The sequence below is a fragment of the Channa argus genome, chromosome 11 (assembly GCF_033026475.1).
Source record: "Channa argus isolate prfri chromosome 11, Channa argus male v1.0, whole genome shotgun sequence".
Classification (NCBI taxonomy): Eukaryota; Metazoa; Chordata; class Actinopteri; order Anabantiformes; family Channidae; genus Channa; species Channa argus.
The window spans coordinates 18,190,486-18,209,498 of NC_090207.1; the positions used below are offsets into that span (position 1 = coordinate 18,190,486).

General features: G+C 39.6%; 2 protein-coding genes across 3 annotated transcripts; one reads left to right on the forward strand and one right to left on the reverse strand.

The window, feature by feature from the left end:
* Positions 1-229: 229 nt before the first annotated feature.
* On the forward strand, positions 230-6,477 carry prlhr2a (prolactin releasing hormone receptor 2a). Its single transcript, XM_067522542.1, has 3 exons — positions 230-366; positions 1,684-2,164; positions 4,224-6,477. The coding sequence occupies exons 2-3, from the start codon at positions 1,704-1,706 to the stop codon at positions 4,858-4,860; spliced, it is 1,098 nt and encodes a 365-aa protein (XP_067378643.1). The 5' UTR covers positions 230-366; positions 1,684-1,703; the 3' UTR covers positions 4,861-6,477.
* Positions 6,478-6,493: 16 nt separating this feature from the next.
* Positions 6,494-18,510, reverse strand: rab11fip1a (RAB11 family interacting protein 1 (class I) a). Of its 2 annotated transcripts, XM_067522539.1 has the most exons (6): positions 17,779-18,510; positions 12,898-13,334; positions 11,697-12,762; positions 8,854-10,608; positions 8,427-8,532; positions 6,494-8,057 (listed from the first exon to the last, which is right to left on the reverse strand). In XM_067522539.1, the coding sequence occupies exons 1-6, from the start codon at positions 18,126-18,128 to the stop codon at positions 7,854-7,856; spliced, it is 3,918 nt and encodes a 1,305-aa protein (XP_067378640.1). In that variant the 5' UTR covers positions 18,129-18,510; the 3' UTR covers positions 6,494-7,853. The 2 variants fall into 2 exon arrangements, with proteins under 2 accessions (XP_067378640.1, XP_067378641.1); XM_067522540.1 differs by lacking the exon at positions 8,854-10,608 and having other exon boundaries at positions 17,779-18,501.
* Between the last annotated feature and the right edge of the window lie 503 nt (positions 18,511-19,013).

The following is a 19,013-nucleotide window of genomic DNA, read 5'->3' on the forward strand; positions in this document are numbered from 1 at the left end:
ATGTAGGCTACACAACCTGCCTCTGAAACACGCGTCAGCAGCTCTTTCAGTCATCAGCTGCCAGTCAGCTTTAAAGACAGATATAAGGGAGCCATCCCTTTCAGCCAGAGTGCATCTGTTGATCTCCTGGTATTACATGCACTTAGAGCTCAACGACGATTGTGACACAAGTCTTCACAGTGGAAATCAATACTGTCACATTATATAGGGAAGCTTCAGAGTGCGGGTGCAGCGCTGCCCAAAAACCTGAGGGTTCATCGGTATGAGAAGTGCGTATCTCTCCGGAGACGCACGGCGGCTCCGCGCTGCTGGATCTGCGCCCCTGCGCTGGTTTTCTGTGACAACTGACAAATCGAGACAGGGAAGGTAAGGACAGCTACTTTTTCCTCTTTTTACATGCAAGAGATTTATATCTGTGTTATTTAACCCAACTAAAACTGGATCACCGTGAACAATTTAATCGATTTTGTAAGGGTTTAGAGGGTTTTCATTTGTTTCTGGCGTGTTCGAGAGAGCCCGGTGTCTTTCTTATCGTCTTTCAGTAAGAGTTCTCATAGGGCAGAGAACATTTACACTGGTTTGTTGTTGCCGCTATTTCACTGTATTCATTCGGCTTGGCAGAAAGGTTTGGACCAAAAAAAGCTGCTTTACTGATTTTATGTATATATACACTGGATTAAGTAATAAGTTTCATTCTATTGAGTTACTGGAGAAAAGCCAACAGTGATTTTTACACTTAAATGTCAAGAAGATACAAATAAACCATTGTGCAACGATGTAATTTTATTCTATTTCATCTAACTGTAATAGAGTCAGCTGAATTATTACGTACATTTGCTTGAGGCGTGAATTGGCGCTATATAAATAAAGTTGAATTGAACTTGAACTTAAATTAATATCAATAATCTACAAAATGAAGAAACTGACATTTTGGGCAAATTTGTAACACAAATCTTTTCTCTAATATTTTCCTCAGTTACTGTAGTAAAAATGTGATTGTTTCCTTCTGTTATGTCTGATCCACCATTTTCACAAAGATCAATAAAAATTCAAATTTTCTGCAGAACTGTAGCAAAACCGATGGGTAAAATCAACAAATCCTAAATGAATTCATAGCCACTGCCACCTGTGTCCAGTACTGTCTCATACTGCCATGCACTTGTGATGTCCTTTACATTTCCTTGGCTCTGCTAAATATAGCTGAAATACACTGATGTGAATTGGTATAAACATCCCTGTGCACATGCAGAGTGTGGAAATAATTAGCTTTGTTATTTAAAGTTTGTGTTGAAGACAGAAATAACTGAAAAATCCAACTCGCAGACAGTGACAACCCTCTCGATGTCAGAGTTGTACTGCAGCAATTAACCCTAAGACTGAATAACAAACATCTTTGAGGTAGTTTCTCAGTCTACTAATTAAGTTACATTTTACGGTATTCTGATCAAAGGAAGATACTGTCAGGGATTTTACCTGGATGTAGACAATTGAAAAAATGTGTTAAGGACAAGAATTACTGTTTGTATTGAAGTCAATGGACTGACAAAAATTCTATAGACATGTTTATAGCAGGGGGGACGTTATCTCCATCTATCTTTCTCCTGAATTGATATTGTTTCACATTTCACTTTGCACATTGATGAACACATGCACTGAAGTTTAATCATGATTCCATCCCTCCAGGTTGACGTCAGCCTTTTGAGATGGAGGGTGCAGGCAGTGGCTGGGCAGCTGAGCTCACACCCCCATATGTGATGCTCGACGTGAACGGAAATGACACTGGTCGGGTCTTTGAGGTGGCGCTGCAGAACAGCTCCTCTAAACGCAGCTCGCAGTTTGTGGGTGTGGAGCTGCTGCAGTCCTTCAAGCTGCTCATCATTCCCTGCTACACTTTGGTGGCTCTGGTGGGGGTCTTTGGCAACTATCTGCTCCTCTATGTCATTTGTTGCACCCGTAAGATGCACAACGTCACAAACTTTTTTATTGGGAACCTGGCCTTCTCTGACATGCTGATGTGTGCCACATGTGTTCCCTTCACACTGGCCTATGCTTTTAACCCACATGGCTGGGTGTTCGGCCGCTTCATGTGCTACCTGGTGTACCTCATTCAGCCTGTGACGGTGTATGTGTCTGTCTTCACTCTGACTGCAATCGGTGTGGACAGGTACGTCACAATGAGTCACTGTACTGTGGACAGACTATGTGGACACACACAAATAGCTTAGTCTCTAACCTATTTACATGCATCCTGTCACTCACTGATATATCTAGTGTCATGTGTCATCAGATGAGCAAAAAGCAACGGTTTGAGGTTTGAGCCATTCAGCTTCAGCCATTTATATAACCTACTTTGTCACCCTGATGTAAACTCCAAACAATTTTTGAAATAGTATGGTATAATGCGTCAATGAATGGACTATCTCCTGAGAAAAATTGCATCAAATTGCAGAGGCAGATGTAAGCACCAGTATGTTGTGGATTTTTGTGTCTGTGCTGAAAATAACTAAGCTGACGTGCTCTGAGTTTCTAGCATGAACCAGCATGAATACAGGCAGGATGTAGGTGATAATAGTTTGGGACAGCTTTCTCAAGTCCTGTACAAAAATACTGTGCGTTTGTCTGGGAAGAACAGCCGACGAGGTTTCATGGATAACGGAGCTAGTGCTTTTCTCTCAGCAGCCTAAGACTTCTAATAAAGGTTCAATATAAGTCTGGTGATCTGAGGGAGAGAGAGAAAAAAAAACGACCACGAATAGACTAGAGCCTTTTCATGATCCTATTTAAAGATGGTATCTTCATTAAAAAGGTGCATTGTCAATCGCCTTTCTGAAAATGTTATAGTATTTCTCTAACTCCTTAACATACGGTGGCCATGATAGTGTGAACTTACTCTATTCACAAGTCATTTTCTTAATTATGTCTTGTTGTGATGGTGTAGCTGCATCTGTCTCTATGCTGTATAAGTCCTTGACTACACCACAGGAAGCCGCCTTGTGGCAAAGATATGTAAGTGCAGCCTAAAATAAAATCAACATCCAAGTTGCCTGTTGGACTGTCAGGTGTGGAGGGTTTTGCAGGTTACAAAATATATGAGTATGTCAGGTAGCTTCTTGGCTATATTTTTATGTTTCTTAAATACTGAGAATGTAGCTAAAAGTAGGAAATGTAGCTCTTTAAGCCACGGGCCTCAAGTCAGACACAAAAACTAACTAGCAAACAAGTGAAGTGCAAGAAAAGCACTGTGGCTTTGTCTTTGGCATTTTTCATAGTGACAAAACAGAATTGTTGACTGCAGTTCAAAAGTTCTAAAGAAGAAACTGGATTCCAGATCATTTTATGGAGAGTTTGGAATTAAATAAAAGAAAATATAGAAATGACCTATATCCAAAAACATGCATGTTGCCCATAGGTGTGAATGTGAGTGTGAATAGTTGTGTTTATGTCTGTGTATGTCTTTTTGTTTTGGCCCTGAGCTAGGGTGACCTGTCCAGAGTGTACCCCACCTCTCGCCCTATGAGCTGGGATAGGCTACCCCCTATCCGGCCAACTGGCCAACCAGTTGATGAATCAACTCCAACTAATCATTGCAGTTAAAAACAATCTGTTATTTTCTTTTTAGCGAAGCCAATTTTCATAATGTCTGTCAAAGATAAACACCACAAAAGAAAACAAATCTCAATTCTACATCACTATGTTGTTTGATATCTCCATATGTTAAAATTTATTTATTACAATAATAAAATTGCACCTCATGGTTACTTTTTTCACCATCTTAAAGCTTATAAAAATACAAGTAAAATAAAAAGACAGACAGAAAGAAAGACCTGTAGAAAAATGACTTTGGCTGTAGATGGCTTAGACTAAACTCTGAAAATATATTGTGAACTAATCCCTGCATGCATTTTCCTCTTTGTTCAGGACACCAAGGTCCTTACACCAAGCTGAGTCCCAAAAGTACAAATTCTTCTTAGTCAGTTCACCTTGAACATCCTGAACGAGAACTGAATTGAATTTAATATGTGAAGCACTTTGATGTTTTTTATTTGTTAGAAGACTTTAGGTAATAACATTGTCATTTGCGTGTTGATTACTGTAGGCAAGTTTTGCCCTATGTACTGCTGTGATTACTCCCACTTTCATATTACTTTATCATTTTAACAAATACTCTGATCTGATCTCATCCAACTCTTGCAAAGTAAACTGAGACTCCTCTCTTTTTGTAGGTACTATGCCACAGTGCATCCTCTGAAAAAGCGCATCTCAGTTTTGGCGTGCACCTACCTTCTGTCAGGCATCTGGCTGCTGTCCTGCGGTCTGGTGGCTCCGGCTGTGGCTCACACCTATCATGTGGAGTTTAAGAATGAGGGCTTCACCATCTGTGAGGAGTTCTGGATGGGCCAGGAGAGAGAGCGGCTGGCTTACGCGTACAGCACTCTCTTCATAACCTATGTTCTCCCTCTTTCGGCACTTTGCATCTCGTACCTGTGCATCTCTGTCAAACTGAGGAACTGTGTCGTACCTGGCCATCACACTCAGAGTCAGGCACAGGCGCAGCGCATGCGCAAACGCAAGACTTTCCGCTTGGTGAGCCTGGTTGTGGCAGCATTTGGTGTCTGCTGGATGCCCATAAGTGTGTTCAATGTCCTGCGTGACATTGACATCGACCTGATTGATAAGAGGTACTTCCTGCTCATTCAGCTGTTCTGTCACCTGTGCGCAATGAGCTCATCCTGCTGCAACCCCTTCCTGTACGCCTGGCTGCACGACCGCTTCCGGGCCGAGCTCCGCAAAATGTTTACGTGCCGCCGTCGCATTGGAATCTCCACCAACAACTGCGCCACAGCCAGTGTGGTTTTGTGAAGCAGCTGTGTTTTGGGCTACAGTTGGTTAGTCCTTGCTTCTTCTCTTCGTTCTGGTAACAAAAATGAGAGTGATTCACAGGTCTGTATGGTGATGAGGCTATAGCTGTACCCAAGGTATCCACAGGTGTGTGCACCTTTGGTCCTTCACCTTAAAGAGTCCTCCACAGATTTAGCTTTCCAAAAACTGTAAGACTCAAAATGGACGGGTTGAAAAAAGTAATCCGCCCATAACCACTTGCCACAAGTTGTGTCACCTGAAGCTGACCTCCCACAGCCACGTGTACAGATATAATCACTGACTAGCCTTCCTGTTTTTAGATTTAAATTGGACTTTTACTCCGTGTCTCGTTTCAACGAGAGTGATGAAGATGCTGTGATTATTGATATTCCCCTGTTTGCCACAATGCCATCTTTCCCCAGCACCAGTCACGACCATCCCTACATCTAGAACTGCGGTGCTTTCAACCTCAAACTGCACTACAGCGTCCACATAAAACTATATAACGAGATACGGAGTAAAACAAATTCTTACGGTGGCAAAAATATGTTGCCATAGTCTTTCATGTGAAGTCACTTTATTGAAGGAAATCCTGCTGTATGATTTATTCTTGATGTTTGGACCATTAAAATTAAAGGTCTTTATGACACTTAAAATATTGACCCAACCTCCTCCATTCACTTTTTTGTTACTGCTTTGAAACTGAAAACACAGCTCAATGACATATTCTAGTTGTACATGGATTGCAAGTTATTATCTTGCAAATAGCGTATTGACTTCTTTTTTGTCAAACATTTAATTCTTATCAGAAAACGGAGGAAAATAACAAATTTAGGTAAAACATATTTTACTTGAGTGCTCTCCTCAGATCTCATGAAAAGACCGGACAAAGTCAATTCATTTGTATTTAAAACAATACTTGATAATGTCGAGTGCTGTATAGTTTTCTGCAACCATTTTTTAAGCAGGTGTAAGTTATGAATTTGTTGTGGAAGATTTTTCGCCACATTTATGATGTGCTATCAGTATGGACATGACTTACAGATAGTTATTAGCCGAACAGCTGAATATTGAGAGCACGTAGTCAGGTTCCTCCTTCCACAATCATGGTTCCACTGAGCTTTTCTTGGTGTATTTTGCTGTATTTTAGAGAAACTATCAAGGGTTACATGGAGTGTACACCTGACTACACTGCAATGCATGAGTCAAAGCAGTGAGCCTGCTACCGAAAGCCAGTGCAGACATATGAAGAGTTGTGTGACGTGATGTTTTTGGTTAAAATGTGATGTGCTGCTGCATTTTGTGGCTCACTGATGTGTATTTACCACTTTTTTTTGCAAAGTTATAACTAAACTATGTTTACTAAGGCTGTAACATGGTCTAAAAGACAGCTATTGTGTACAATAAAACATGCTATATATTTTTCATGGTTTCCATTTATTTATAACCTTGTTAATCAGGGAACCCTAGTAAACGAAACCGCCGGAAGTTGATTACTAATCTACTAAAGTCCTGAATGCAAAATGTAAATTGTTGTTAAACAAAGACAATGTAGATTTATTTAGCATGTGTGAATTGGACATCAAAATACATATAACTGAAAAGAAAAAAAAAAAACAAGCAAACCATCTAGTGAAATAATTAGTGTCTTTATTTCCAATAAAACCACATTTTGCTCAGCTTCATTTCTTTCACGTGTTTCACACTGACTGTAGTGTTATGTTAAACACCTTACACACAAGGCTGCAGTCTTTATGTCGTTAACCTAGAAAAAGAAGAGGTAGCCAACAACTATCCATCCAGCAAATCAGATATGATCGTGACAATTTAAAAAGGCACAGGTTTGTACATTCTGAAGATTAATATTGCTGTGAATTCTACCAAGACAGACAGTCACGTAAAGGCATAGATACAGGATTCATTCATTAGTATAGATGAAATACAAAGACAAGGTTATTAATGCAATACAGAGTATGTCTGTTCCTCTGATGATTCGTTTTTTGATTATCTCTTGGTTTGTACATTCAACACAAACATCAGTGGTCAAAATCTCATTATTAGAGTTTAATTATGTAGTATTACTAGCATATGAAAACTTTGCACGGCCTAGATACTGTACTAATCACATGAAGAAATGATGCTATAACTACTGTGTACTTATAACTACATAGTAGCTGCTTCTTTCTATTAGCCTGCTGGTTTTATAAATAATACTTTTTTTTTTTGAATAATTAGGCACAATAGATTTGAGGACTGGAAGACCAGCTGACATTCAACTGTTGTGAGTAAAGCAGGATCAACAGAGAAATTCAAGAAAAAAAAACAAAACAAAAAAAACCCATCTACTTACACTATATTATAAGAACTCATCAAGATGGTGCATGAATTTGGGGTTGCACAAGTCTAAAATTATTCATCACACAGCATTAAGTAAATCCCAGTGTAGAGTATGAACTGTTTTTTGTTCCAAGCCCGGTAGAAATTGGGGATGGTTGCGTCAGGAAGGGCATCCGGCGTAAAAACTGTGCCAAATCAACATGCGGACAATGATCCGCTGTGGCGACCCTGAACTCACGGGATAAGCCGAAAGGAGAGTAGTAGAATAAGAGTAAATTTCTCTGAATTGTAAGTAAAGCTCAGCCTTGGCTTCATCAAGTATCATATATAAATCAAGATATTGAATAAAGCTTTCAAATAAAAGTTAAAAATAAATTGTTGTACCTTAGTGTCAAAACAAAAGTATTAATTTGCATAAAACAAAAGTATTCATTTGCATATATAAAGATTTACTTGCTTGTTAATAAGTAATAATAAAGTCTTATTAGCTCAGAGCCAAATTTCCAGCATTCTCAAACGAATCTGACTCTGAAATTAAAAAAGTGCATATGCTTAAGACGTTTCTTTCAATACAGTGACAAGAATATGCATGCACACACAAGCACACACACACACAAAAAACATTAGTAGGCTTATTTGGGAGCCACGCCATTACTTTACACTGGCTTAGCAGAGTTAAGGGCTTGCAGGATGCTCGGTTTCTCCTCTATGACGCGGACCAGCAGATGGTCAATGTATTCTTCAAGCTCAATGATCTTTGCATCCTTCTTGGACAGATCGGTTTGCTGCTTCACCACTAGCGTGATCAGCTCTTCCTGTGTCAGCTGAGTGTAAGGTCCACTTTCCACTGAATCTGCCACCTGAGGGGAATGAAGACAAGTAAAGAATTTGAATTCATATACATAGTGATTTTTGAACTTGAACACTCATTAGCTTGTCTATAGACGGGGAAAAAAAAAAAAATTATATATATATATATATATATATATATATATATATATATATATATATATATATATATATATATATATATATATATATATATATATATATATATATATATATATATACACACACACACACACACACATATATACACACACATATATACACACACACACACACACACAAAATTACTTTTAATGTTTTAAAAGAGATAAGAGATGTTGTTGTGTGGGAATGTCAGTTTTGGCCTGAATGAGTATGCATGTATGCCAGCATGTCAGTACCTTAATCTTCCTTGGTGTGACATCCCAGGTCTTTATCTCTTTAACAGCTTGAGCACTGGTGGGAGGCTGGCTCTCAACTGAGCTAAGAGGCTTCACAGGATGAGGCCTGTTAAAAGAAAAAAGGGGTACATTATTTTAAGGATCACTGCATGTACAACAATATGTACTAAAAAAGGATAAATGCACATATTAAAAGTAGGAGCAAAAGATGAAACAATTTCAACAAGTGTTGTGCAAATCTTTCAAATACTTCCACCGTGATCCATGTGCGATACTTTAATTGAACCAGATATAAGAAAAGCCAAGAAATCCTAAACCTTCAGTCACACCCATGACAAAAACCAACACCTTAACCAACTCCCAGTACAACAGCAGAAGCAAAGTTTACACAAACCATACACTTTGTATGTAGCCTGTTCAAGCTCACCTGCGTGGAGCAAAGCCTAGACCACCTCCATTGCTACTTTGACCACTGACAAGCGGAATCTCAGAGGGTGAGACCCATGCTCGCAAAAGTGTCTTTCCCCCAGATAAACCACCTCCCTGAGATGCTGGTTCCTCCATAACTACCTGTAGGGGCTCTGAGGAAGTCAAACCTGAGGGCACAGTAAAAGGCTCAGCTCCAAATAGATCATCTCCTCCATAAAAATTGCCCTGTGCATTCTTTTCATGTTGAGTTTGCAGTGTGACAGACTCATCCATGACTTCTGCTGCATGGATGTTTTGATCGGTTATGGCTTTGGTTCCCCCTTTATCATTTTTTGGCTGTTGTTCAGACTTGAGACCTTTTTTATTAGAGTGAGTTGTTGACGGAAGAATGTTGTACTTTCTTTGTGAATTCCTTCTTTGGAAAACAGGACTTCCTTCCTTTGAATCATCATCATCATTTTTCCTGTACTCAGTCGGCTTGGTAGGATAACTGCCACTAAGACTTGCAAATGGATCGGTTAGTTTGTCGTTACCAAAATCTTCTGTCATCTCTAGATGTTTTGGTTTCTGCTCATTTCTTTTGCTGGTAAAAAGTTCATCTACTACTTGGTTCTGCTTTGGCTCTGCCCACGGGTCTTTGGGAAAAAGCTCACTACTTGGGAATGCGTTGAAATCTCCAAGGCTCTCTACCCTGTCAATCTTCTTGTCACTACTGCTCACTTTTGAACCAGATAATTTCTGGATGTTGGGGTTGGTTTTACTGTTTTGTGTCACATTGGATTCCTCTTGTTGTGTTGGCGCTTTAGCACCAATGCTCTGTCTGGGCTTGGCTGTGGGGGCTTCTTTGTTCATAGTGACCTTCGCTTTTCTTTGGTTATCTGGAGGAGTTGTTTCCAGTTGGCCTGTTGTTCTGAGTGCATTTATTGATGCAGGTAATGGAAGCATCACTTTTCTAGCTCCACTTCTGGGCATCCTGGTGAAATCATGGAGATTTTCTTTGCTTGAAGTATCACTGCTTCCAGGACTTGGGACTGCAGATGGATTAGACCTTAACAGAGACTGGTGAGCAATGTCATGGCTTACTCTTTGACTAGATTCTGCTACTGACTGAGGCAATGCAACTGTTTTAGGGGGAGCTGGGGCCACTCCAGATTTAGTTTCTTGATGGTGTGTTTGATAGTGCCCCATAACAGGACTCTCCTGTGTAACACAACACGTAGGATTCAGTTCCTGCTCCCCTGGGCCATCCACACTCATTTCCAAAAACTGAGCCGGAACATCCCTGTGCCTTTGATTGACCTCAGCAACTATATGATCCCATCGAGTTTGCCCTTTTACCCCATGTCTCTTCTGTCGAATCATGCTGTCATAATCAGGAAGTGGTAGAGCCACTTTTTGTCCTTGTTGCAATCCATTTGCCACTACAGTGGCAGAATTCTTTGTGTCTGTCATAGTAACATTATTTCCTCCAGTGTGGGTTTCATGTACAGTATACGTGGGTGGCAATGGGGCTTTTTTCTTCTTATCTGCCATGGTTGGTGAAGATACTGCAATTGACAAATCCTCAAGGCTGCCACGAGGTGAGCCAAGAAGGCTTTGACTTATGTGTGATGGAGCGAGAGTTGAGTGCAAGTTGGAGAAAGTATCAGGGGAATCAGTTGGGACACTAAAGTGAGTAGAGTTGTTTTGGGGGGTACACAGCTGACTAGGGGTTTGGTATTCAGCGGATTCAGAGTCCAGACACTGAGTGAATCTGCCAAGGAGTGAAAACAAAGGCCTACAGGTCAGTGTGACCATCACATTACCTGAACCCATTACCTTCCACCAATGTGCAACAACTAATACTATTAAACTCCTATTCACAGCTTCAAATAAGACACTTTATTATTTACTTAACTCTTTACAACTTTCCAAAATCTTATAAATCTGTGCTGTGTGAAATGAGCTGTTAGGGGTTGTTTTTATTAGTAGCTAATACTTGCACGTTAAATATGAAGTCTATAATATGACGTTTCTGCTGTTGGATTATCACAATTTCTTTCTACACAGTTGTGCAACATGGCATTAAGAACAAAACACCACAAGCAAAATATACAAGCTTTCTTGAAAAGACAGACTAATCTAATATTATTGAGAATAACAAGCATAGGTCCCTTACCATTGTGGTTCAAGCCTAAACAAATCTGGCACTATCGAGTCCACACACAACCATAAAAAAAACAAACAAAAAGAAATCTAAACGTAAAATCCAATCCCTCAAGAGGTTCTCATAAAAATTAACACTGTGGCTCAGTTACTTCTTATGAGCTTTTATCAGTCCACAACATCTTCACCAGCAAAAGCCACACCTAGATTCCCATCTGTACAGAGACCAAACTGGTCAAACTGGCCCATCAACCACTGATTGGAACTCGAGGTTTTGGTAAGTCAAGACAGTCACGTGGTTGACCCGGCATGAGTAGGAACTTGAAGTTTTGTTGCTGACAGACAGACATAGGACTAACAGTTGTTTTGGTTTTATTAAATAAAGTTTTCCTACAGATGCATGCTTTTTAGGCAAGAAAACAAAATAAAACAACTAATTTTCCTTTACAAGTAGTGTTGGGCCTTTTTTGATTATATAAAATGAGGTGGCTTCACTTTCAGGCTCACTAAAGGCAGCAATCAAATTCCAGTTAAGCAAGTCTAAGAACAGCGTGACTACGTTAAATAACAGCTTTCAAGCTTCCTACCCGTGATATACTAACAATATTACATAGAATGCAGAGTAACGTGTTGCAGAGAGACGTGTTGTCTTTCTTGTTTAATCTATATAATGTAATCAAATGAGCACAAACTTACCTGGGTTTGACTGCAGACACTTTAGCACTGCGGTGGAGGAAGACCGTGGCAGAGGGGATTTGTGTGTTGTGATTGGATTTCTGAGAATCAGCTGGGCTTTCATTACTGCTAACTGGAAGATCTGAGCTGAGCTTGTCTTCAAATGGGTTGGTGGATTGGTGGAAGATTGGTTCATGAGGATCTGTTGAATTACTGCGAGGGGCTGGTGTAGGTGATTCTTTTTTGAGGTGTTGGTGTACCTCCTCCTTTTTCTCCTCTTTCTTTCTGATCATTCCAAACAGAGAGGTCAGCCTGTCACTCATGGAGGCTTCATCCTGTCGTTTCTGCTCCTCAGCTCTTTGACGTTCCTCCTCAAGCCTCTGAGTTTCTGCTGCTTCCAGCACCCTGTGTTCTTCCTCTTGTTTTCTTTTGTCCTCCTCCTCTCCCTTCTTTTTCTTCCTTCTTGCTTCATCCTCAAGGAGGTGTCTCTTTCGCTCATGTTCCTCCTGGTATCTGTGTTCCTCTTCTTCCATTAATCTCTTGGCCTCTGCCCGGCGTTTTTCCTCTTCCAATAATCTCTTGGCCTCTGCCCGGCGTTTTTCCTCTTCTTCCAATAATCTCTTGGCCTCTGCCCGGCATTTTTCCTCTTCCTCCAATAATCTCTTGGCCTCTGCCCGGCGCTTTTGCTCTTCTTCCAGCTTCTTTGCTTCTGCCAAGCGCTTTTCCTCTGCTTGCCTTCTCTTCTCCACCTCCTCCTCTTGATGGTGCTGTTGCTCAAGTTGTGCTCTATCTGCAGGCTCATGCTTGTAGAATTGAACAGGTATACTTATAGAAGAATCTGCAGAGACATCAGTGGTGTGCTTATTGACATCATCCACAGAGCCTTGACCTGAGCTGTTCAGACTTAGTGTAGATCCACTCTTGGGCTCGGCCTCCTCTGCGTACACATGGCTGCCGTTGATGCAGAGGTTGTTTAGGTCGTTGTTGCTCTGCTTGGAGCGACCCAGGAAGGAGAAGGGACCCTGAGAGGCTTTGCTGTCAGAGCTGCCTGTCCGCTTGTGTCCTAGGAATTTGAATTTCTTTTTAACTGGGGAGAAGAGACAGTTAAGCATGAGGTCATTGTTCAAATGCAAAACACCATTATTTAACTTACATAATGCACCAGAGAAAATCTGTCACTGTCAACATACAGCACACACAGAGTATGGAAATGTTCACTTACCATCAGGGGAATCTACATTAAGGCCAGATGAGCGGCTGCCACTAAGAGATGAATTCTTCTCAGGGAAAGTCCCTAGTGTGGACATGGACTGCGAGATGTTACGCTGTAAGTTTGATTTGGGAGCAAATAGGGTTTTAAGCTTATATTTCTTTTTCCCTTCTGGAGATGGATTAAGTGACTGTGCATCAGCCTCTCCCTCACTGTCTGTGAGGACCTGGTTGACAGAAGGAACAATAGCTGAAGCGGAGTCAGAAAAGCCATCCTTTTTCTTTCCACGGACTTTGTCCTTCAGCTTAGAGATTTTGGAACGTGGTTTGTCCTGCATAGAAAGGTCAAACATGCTAGCTGACATGTTGTTCCTCATAAATTGGATATCTAGCAGCACTTCGCCTCGTGCCTTGTCCTCTTTGCCAGTCTTGTCCACCAGTTTGAACCAACTGCAAATGACAAAAATAAAGAATTTTATGATCAACAGATATTTTCCTCAAAGACCATTTTCTGCCTTTGAATCAACACAAACTATGTGACACAAGCAGTGGTACATATATTCTCCTCGTGCTTGCACACAATCTATTAAGAAAAGTTTAGAAAATCTCACTATATACTTTGTTGTTTTAAAAACAATTAATTGGTCATTGACTGAATTAAAATACTGACATTTTAACAGACATGCAGAATAATCATTAGTTCCAGCCCTGCTCTAAGAATTAGATTGTATTAATATTCTATGTTCAACTTCTGCATATCATTAGTATTACTACAAACAAGAGAGCATGTGCCATAAAACCACATTTTGTTTGGGAAGGAAAATACAGTAAATACATTCCCACAATAAATCTCCTAGTTGTTAACACTGTATCTTAGAGTTCAAATCTGTGGCCATTAGTCAGCTATGTCTTGTCTCTTACACCTGAGATAGAGAAGTGTCATTATATCATCAACCACTGTAAAACCGTTCCGGTTCCTGTTGGGAGCAGCATGCCAAATACAGATAAAGCCTGACAAATACAGCTTTGTTCACATGCCCTCTCCCCAAACACATCCCCATGTCCTCTCTTTTGTACAGGACCAGCACTTATTGTGTACAAGGGAAACGTAGGAGTGTTCTGGAGAGCCCTGTCTAAAACCATACCAAAACAAGCAATTAGTGTTTTTACATACAGGCGCTTTCTAATTTTACAATCGAAGCCTTGCCATTATTAGATGAACTAGTCACAGAATTGCCCATTATAGTGAGACTTTAACATTTTGAGCTCTTATGTTGCACAACAGAGTGCATTTACTTAAAGCAAAGGGCACTGTCTGGATTCCTGTTTCATGATTTTGTAGAATAACACAGAAAGTGTGGGTTACTGAGGCTCAACCTGAATAGCACAGTGTAAGAGATAAAGTGGAATAAGCTAAATATATGCACTGCTGGATCAAAATACATGAATATAAATATGGTGTGGCATTGGAGTTTACTGATACAGGGTAGATATTAGTGCCATGTACTATAGCAGTTATCCAGACAGGCCCCACTGGGGATAAGTTATGGGAAACAAGCATACGAGTGAAAAACATTCCACAAACATTTTCAAATATCCAGGGAGGTGCTCTACAGTACGTGATGTGATAAACAGTACACTGAGCCTAAGTTAAACATTCCTATTCTCCCACCCTAAACCAAGCAAGCCAAGCCAAACAGTCCACAATCACATTCAACCACAAGGACAGAGAGATCACATTTCGAGTCATTTAAGCAACTGCTAGTAGTTTTTAGATTGGCTATTTCAAATACAGCAGGATGTGTAGTTTATTAGCAGCTGGTAAATAAAAAGCACTGTTACAGTTCTCATAGGGTGTACATGTTCTGTCACGTTTGCATAGAAATACGGAGCCGTGCCCTTGATACATGCACTCACCAGTCCTGCTACACAGGTCCTCTTTTAACTATCAAAGGTACTTCTTGTTTAATAATTAATATGACTGTGTTGATTCTAAGAGTGCAAATCAGAATACATTTTGCCCATAAAATAGAAAGTTGTAGAGTAAATTAGGTAGCTTTCTCAAAAATTGAACAGCTTCATGGACTAGTATTTAACTAGGATTTTGCAACATTTGCAACAGGATTTTGTCATAAAATATCAAACCTTTGAAACATTATCATCAAAGCCACAGCCACAGAAAAGTAATGCCAAATACAGATAAAGTCTTAACATAATCTTAGGTCATTCTCATACTGGGTGAGAAACAATATGCCAGGATCAAAGATGGTTTGTAGTTCCACTGATCTTCTCTTTGTTTACAAAATAAACAGTGACTTAGATGTATGAACAAATTAACTTCAGTATGAAAAACAAGGTCTGCAACAATTATTACTGTTTTAGTATCATGAACATTTCCAAAGTATCTCGAGCTGTAGCCATTTGCTAAAGGATGCGTAATTAACACCTACAGCGATAATTTTTTAAGTTATTTTTGAAAGAAAAATGCCAGGGAAAAGACACTAAAAGCAAAGTGCCATAGGAAAAAATGTTTCAGTTCTTTATGATGGAGGTGTCACATCGGGTAGAAAATATTTACTTTTTTAAATGCAAAGGGTGCTACCGAAAAGTTTAAACTAACTGTTTTTAGGAATGAGACTTGTGTACGTGAAGAGTTAACTCATTTTACCATTGTGGGACCACTGAGCTGACAGGCTTTGCTTGGGATCTTTTGCTGAGTTTTGTACAGACCAGCAGGAATCATTTGTTGTCAGAGTGGAGGGGGCAAGATATATGGTCGACCCAGATGAGGTAGGAGAGTTGAGTTTGGCTGTTGAGTTAATAATTTCTTAGGTCAATGTCAGAGCCTTGAACCTAATGTGGGCAGTTACTAGTAAGTATGTGCAGCTATATCAATTTTGGTATGACTTTTCCTTTTTGGCTGATTATAAAGGACATGCTGCATTTGGATCATCTATAGACATTTGCCTGCACAGTAGAGCACCACAGTAGTCAAGAAAAGATACTACTAGAGTCTGCAAAAGGAGCTGGTTAGTGTTTTTAGAAAGGTAAAGTAGGACTTCTGTCTTGCAGAGATTGAGATGAGGACTTCCCCTCATTCAACCAGAGATGTGAGAGAGACAGGTGTGTTGAAACACTAGAGTAATCTCAGGTGTAAGTCTTTTTTTTAAAAATAGAGAAAACTATAGAACTGCTCAGCAGCCCTTTAAGTCTCACCCTGTCCCTGCATAAATGGAAAGGAGGAAATTAATCTACCACCACACTCAAAAACAGTAACATTCAATACCCAGCATACTCGGCCTTAAGGAAAATGGAAGAAGGCCAAAGAAAGGAGTGAACTTTGCAGTTACAGGGTAAAAATTTACTGAGCAAACACAAGATAAAGTTTCAGATATGACGGTACAATAACTAAGTGAATGAGGTCATTCTGTCACCATATCAATGCTGCCTTTGGTCAAGTGATTATTGAGAACCCCAGCAGCTCACCCAGGCTTTGCGATTAGGTCATCAAAATAATCAAAGGCCACAAATGGGAAGGGTTTACCACTGTGTAACAACATTGACAAGTCTATATTTAAACCATCTTTGTTTCTAAATGTTCTCTTACGTAAAAGGGTGTGTATATCTCAATGTTTTATTTAGATTCCTCTTATGCCCATGTTACACACATGCTCCGTCAAACCACAGATGTCAATCTTGACTCATTTAACAAGAATGGATGTGAGCAGATGTACTGTAAACTGGTAAATAGCTCTGAGGAATGTGCAGGATTAACAACAGCAATGAAGAAAAAAAAATATATTTCTCAACAGAGTTTCAACCAAATGTTTAGGTTTGGTCCAACAGAGAGGGAGATTAGAATAAGCTTTTCCCACCATATCTATGATCCATGATTTCTGTTTTTTCCTCTCAGCTACGGATAAGAGAAAAGATTCCTTCCCCTATTTTCATTTTTTTTTCTTTTTTTTTTTTCTTCACATTTCACTTCAAATATTGTTACCTGTTTAAATTATATTAGGTATGTATTTGATGTCTATATACAAATGCTGCCAATCAAACAGTTACCATTGATGGCATAGTTCAAAGATAAATCAAATGCCTGGTAGTAAACACACAAAGACAAGATTAACCACTGCTTGTGCCAAAGAAGAAGAAGAACATTTTTCATATTCTGGGCAGAATCCAAATAATTGAAATTCACAGAAATATCACATCAATAACAAAAGATCTATTGATGCTTTTTTAGATCTTAAAGTAACAAAAAACACTGCAAGTTACTTCAACAGTTACAAGTTACCTAGGACAACTTCAACTAGTGTAGACTAACCATGTACTTAATTAAAAACAATAAGAAAAAATCAAAAGCTATGACAGGTAAAGTAAGACAAAAAAAAAGCAGGATATGTTCCGGCCTAGTCACTGAAAACCTGAATCTAATGTGGAAGTAATTGTTTTGAGGAAGTCTTAAGTCTATTTAGAATTAGGAATATGAACATGACATTAGGGAAAAGATCTGTTGGTCTCTGTTTAATTTAGAGAAATGGTTTGGATTTCATATCAATAAGATATGAGCATTCAGTGGGGGTTAAACTGAAATATTTATTTACCTACCTGTTTACTGCAACATTACTCAAGTTTTATGATGTAGACTATGTTGCACTAAGTGTTCTGAAGTTCTGTTGATGGACTATTTTAACTGTATGTGTGCTGAGATTTTAAGGGCGTTAAGGATGGACTGTAATTCAACTGGCTGAAGCTGAATTGTAATAAGAAAACCTGTGTCTTCAACAAATAACTCCAACTCAAGGGAAACCCCCTAATACTAAAACTCTGCCCTGACACAGTGTTGGAAATTACGTATACTAGTAGGCCCACATTAAAAGCGGTAACTCACTCTGTCTTTTTGCGGGAATTGTTGTCATGGAGATCCAGTAAGTTTATCACAGCTTGGCCCAGGAACTTGTCGAGCCCCACTTGGGCACGGTGCATTACTATAATGTACAGCGTACAGCGTTCAGCGTTGCCCGGGTGGAAGAGTGGTAAGTCAAACGAAGCTTCTTCTTTCCACGACGGAGCGACACATTTCTCTGCCACAGAGGTAGAAAACTTGTCTTTGGCCACCTGGATGATCGCATACGCGTCGTTGGTGCCATTCTTTCCCTTGATGCGTAGGCTTCGAGCCTGATGCACCGTTACCTGTACACTCGTAGGAAACCACTGCTGACTCTGATCGGCCAGAGACATGACAAAAGTCTGTTAGGCTTTACCAAAACTTAATGCCAATTGTCCTGTAAACAGCTTCCAACATTTAGTTTGTTAACCTTCTCCTGAACTCTGTTTTTCACTTTCGGCGCAGTTATAGGTTAGTTACCCACTGTAACGTTACGCTAGCTTGACTTTAGTCCAGGAAGCTCAGGTGGATGTAACTCTTCGACGTCCCCTTCGTATCGTAATACCTAAACTTGTAATCACACTTGAGTTATGTTAACACTTGGTTTTACCGACTTAATCGTAGTGTAATCCAACGAAGACGTCACTGAGATGCAAACATTACCTCGAGGAACCTTTCTTAAAAGTAGCTCCCTTTAAAATTGGATAGTTCACTTCCCTGATGTTATGAGAACCCACCTATACTCCAAATACTGCTTTGTGATTGGCTGATATTTATGTCTGTATTTAAAGTAAGTCAATGATTGGATAGCAAAGGAGGAGGAGGAGGAGGAGGACGTTAGACGACGTTACCTACCGTTATTAGCTACCGATCAGGAATCAGTTTAAGATAGTACAGAATTACTTAGGGCATTAATAGGAGAAAAAACAACACTGAACCGAGTACAGTTATACTAATTTAACATTTAAAGGAAAAAGACGTCCACACAAACTATTTTTACTACTTTATTTTGGGTCGAATTTATTTTTATTATAAAAATATTTTATTTTTGGGCCTAATATAGAGTACAATCCACAGACTGAATGTTCCAGAATGTTTCAGGAAGAATTTAACACTAATTTATAAATAATCAAAATACGAAAATAGCTGGCATTTTGGCACACATTTATCATCAAAGAGGTGTCTTAATACAAACATTTGGTTGGTCTTGCATAGGCTACACCTGACAATGTAAAAAT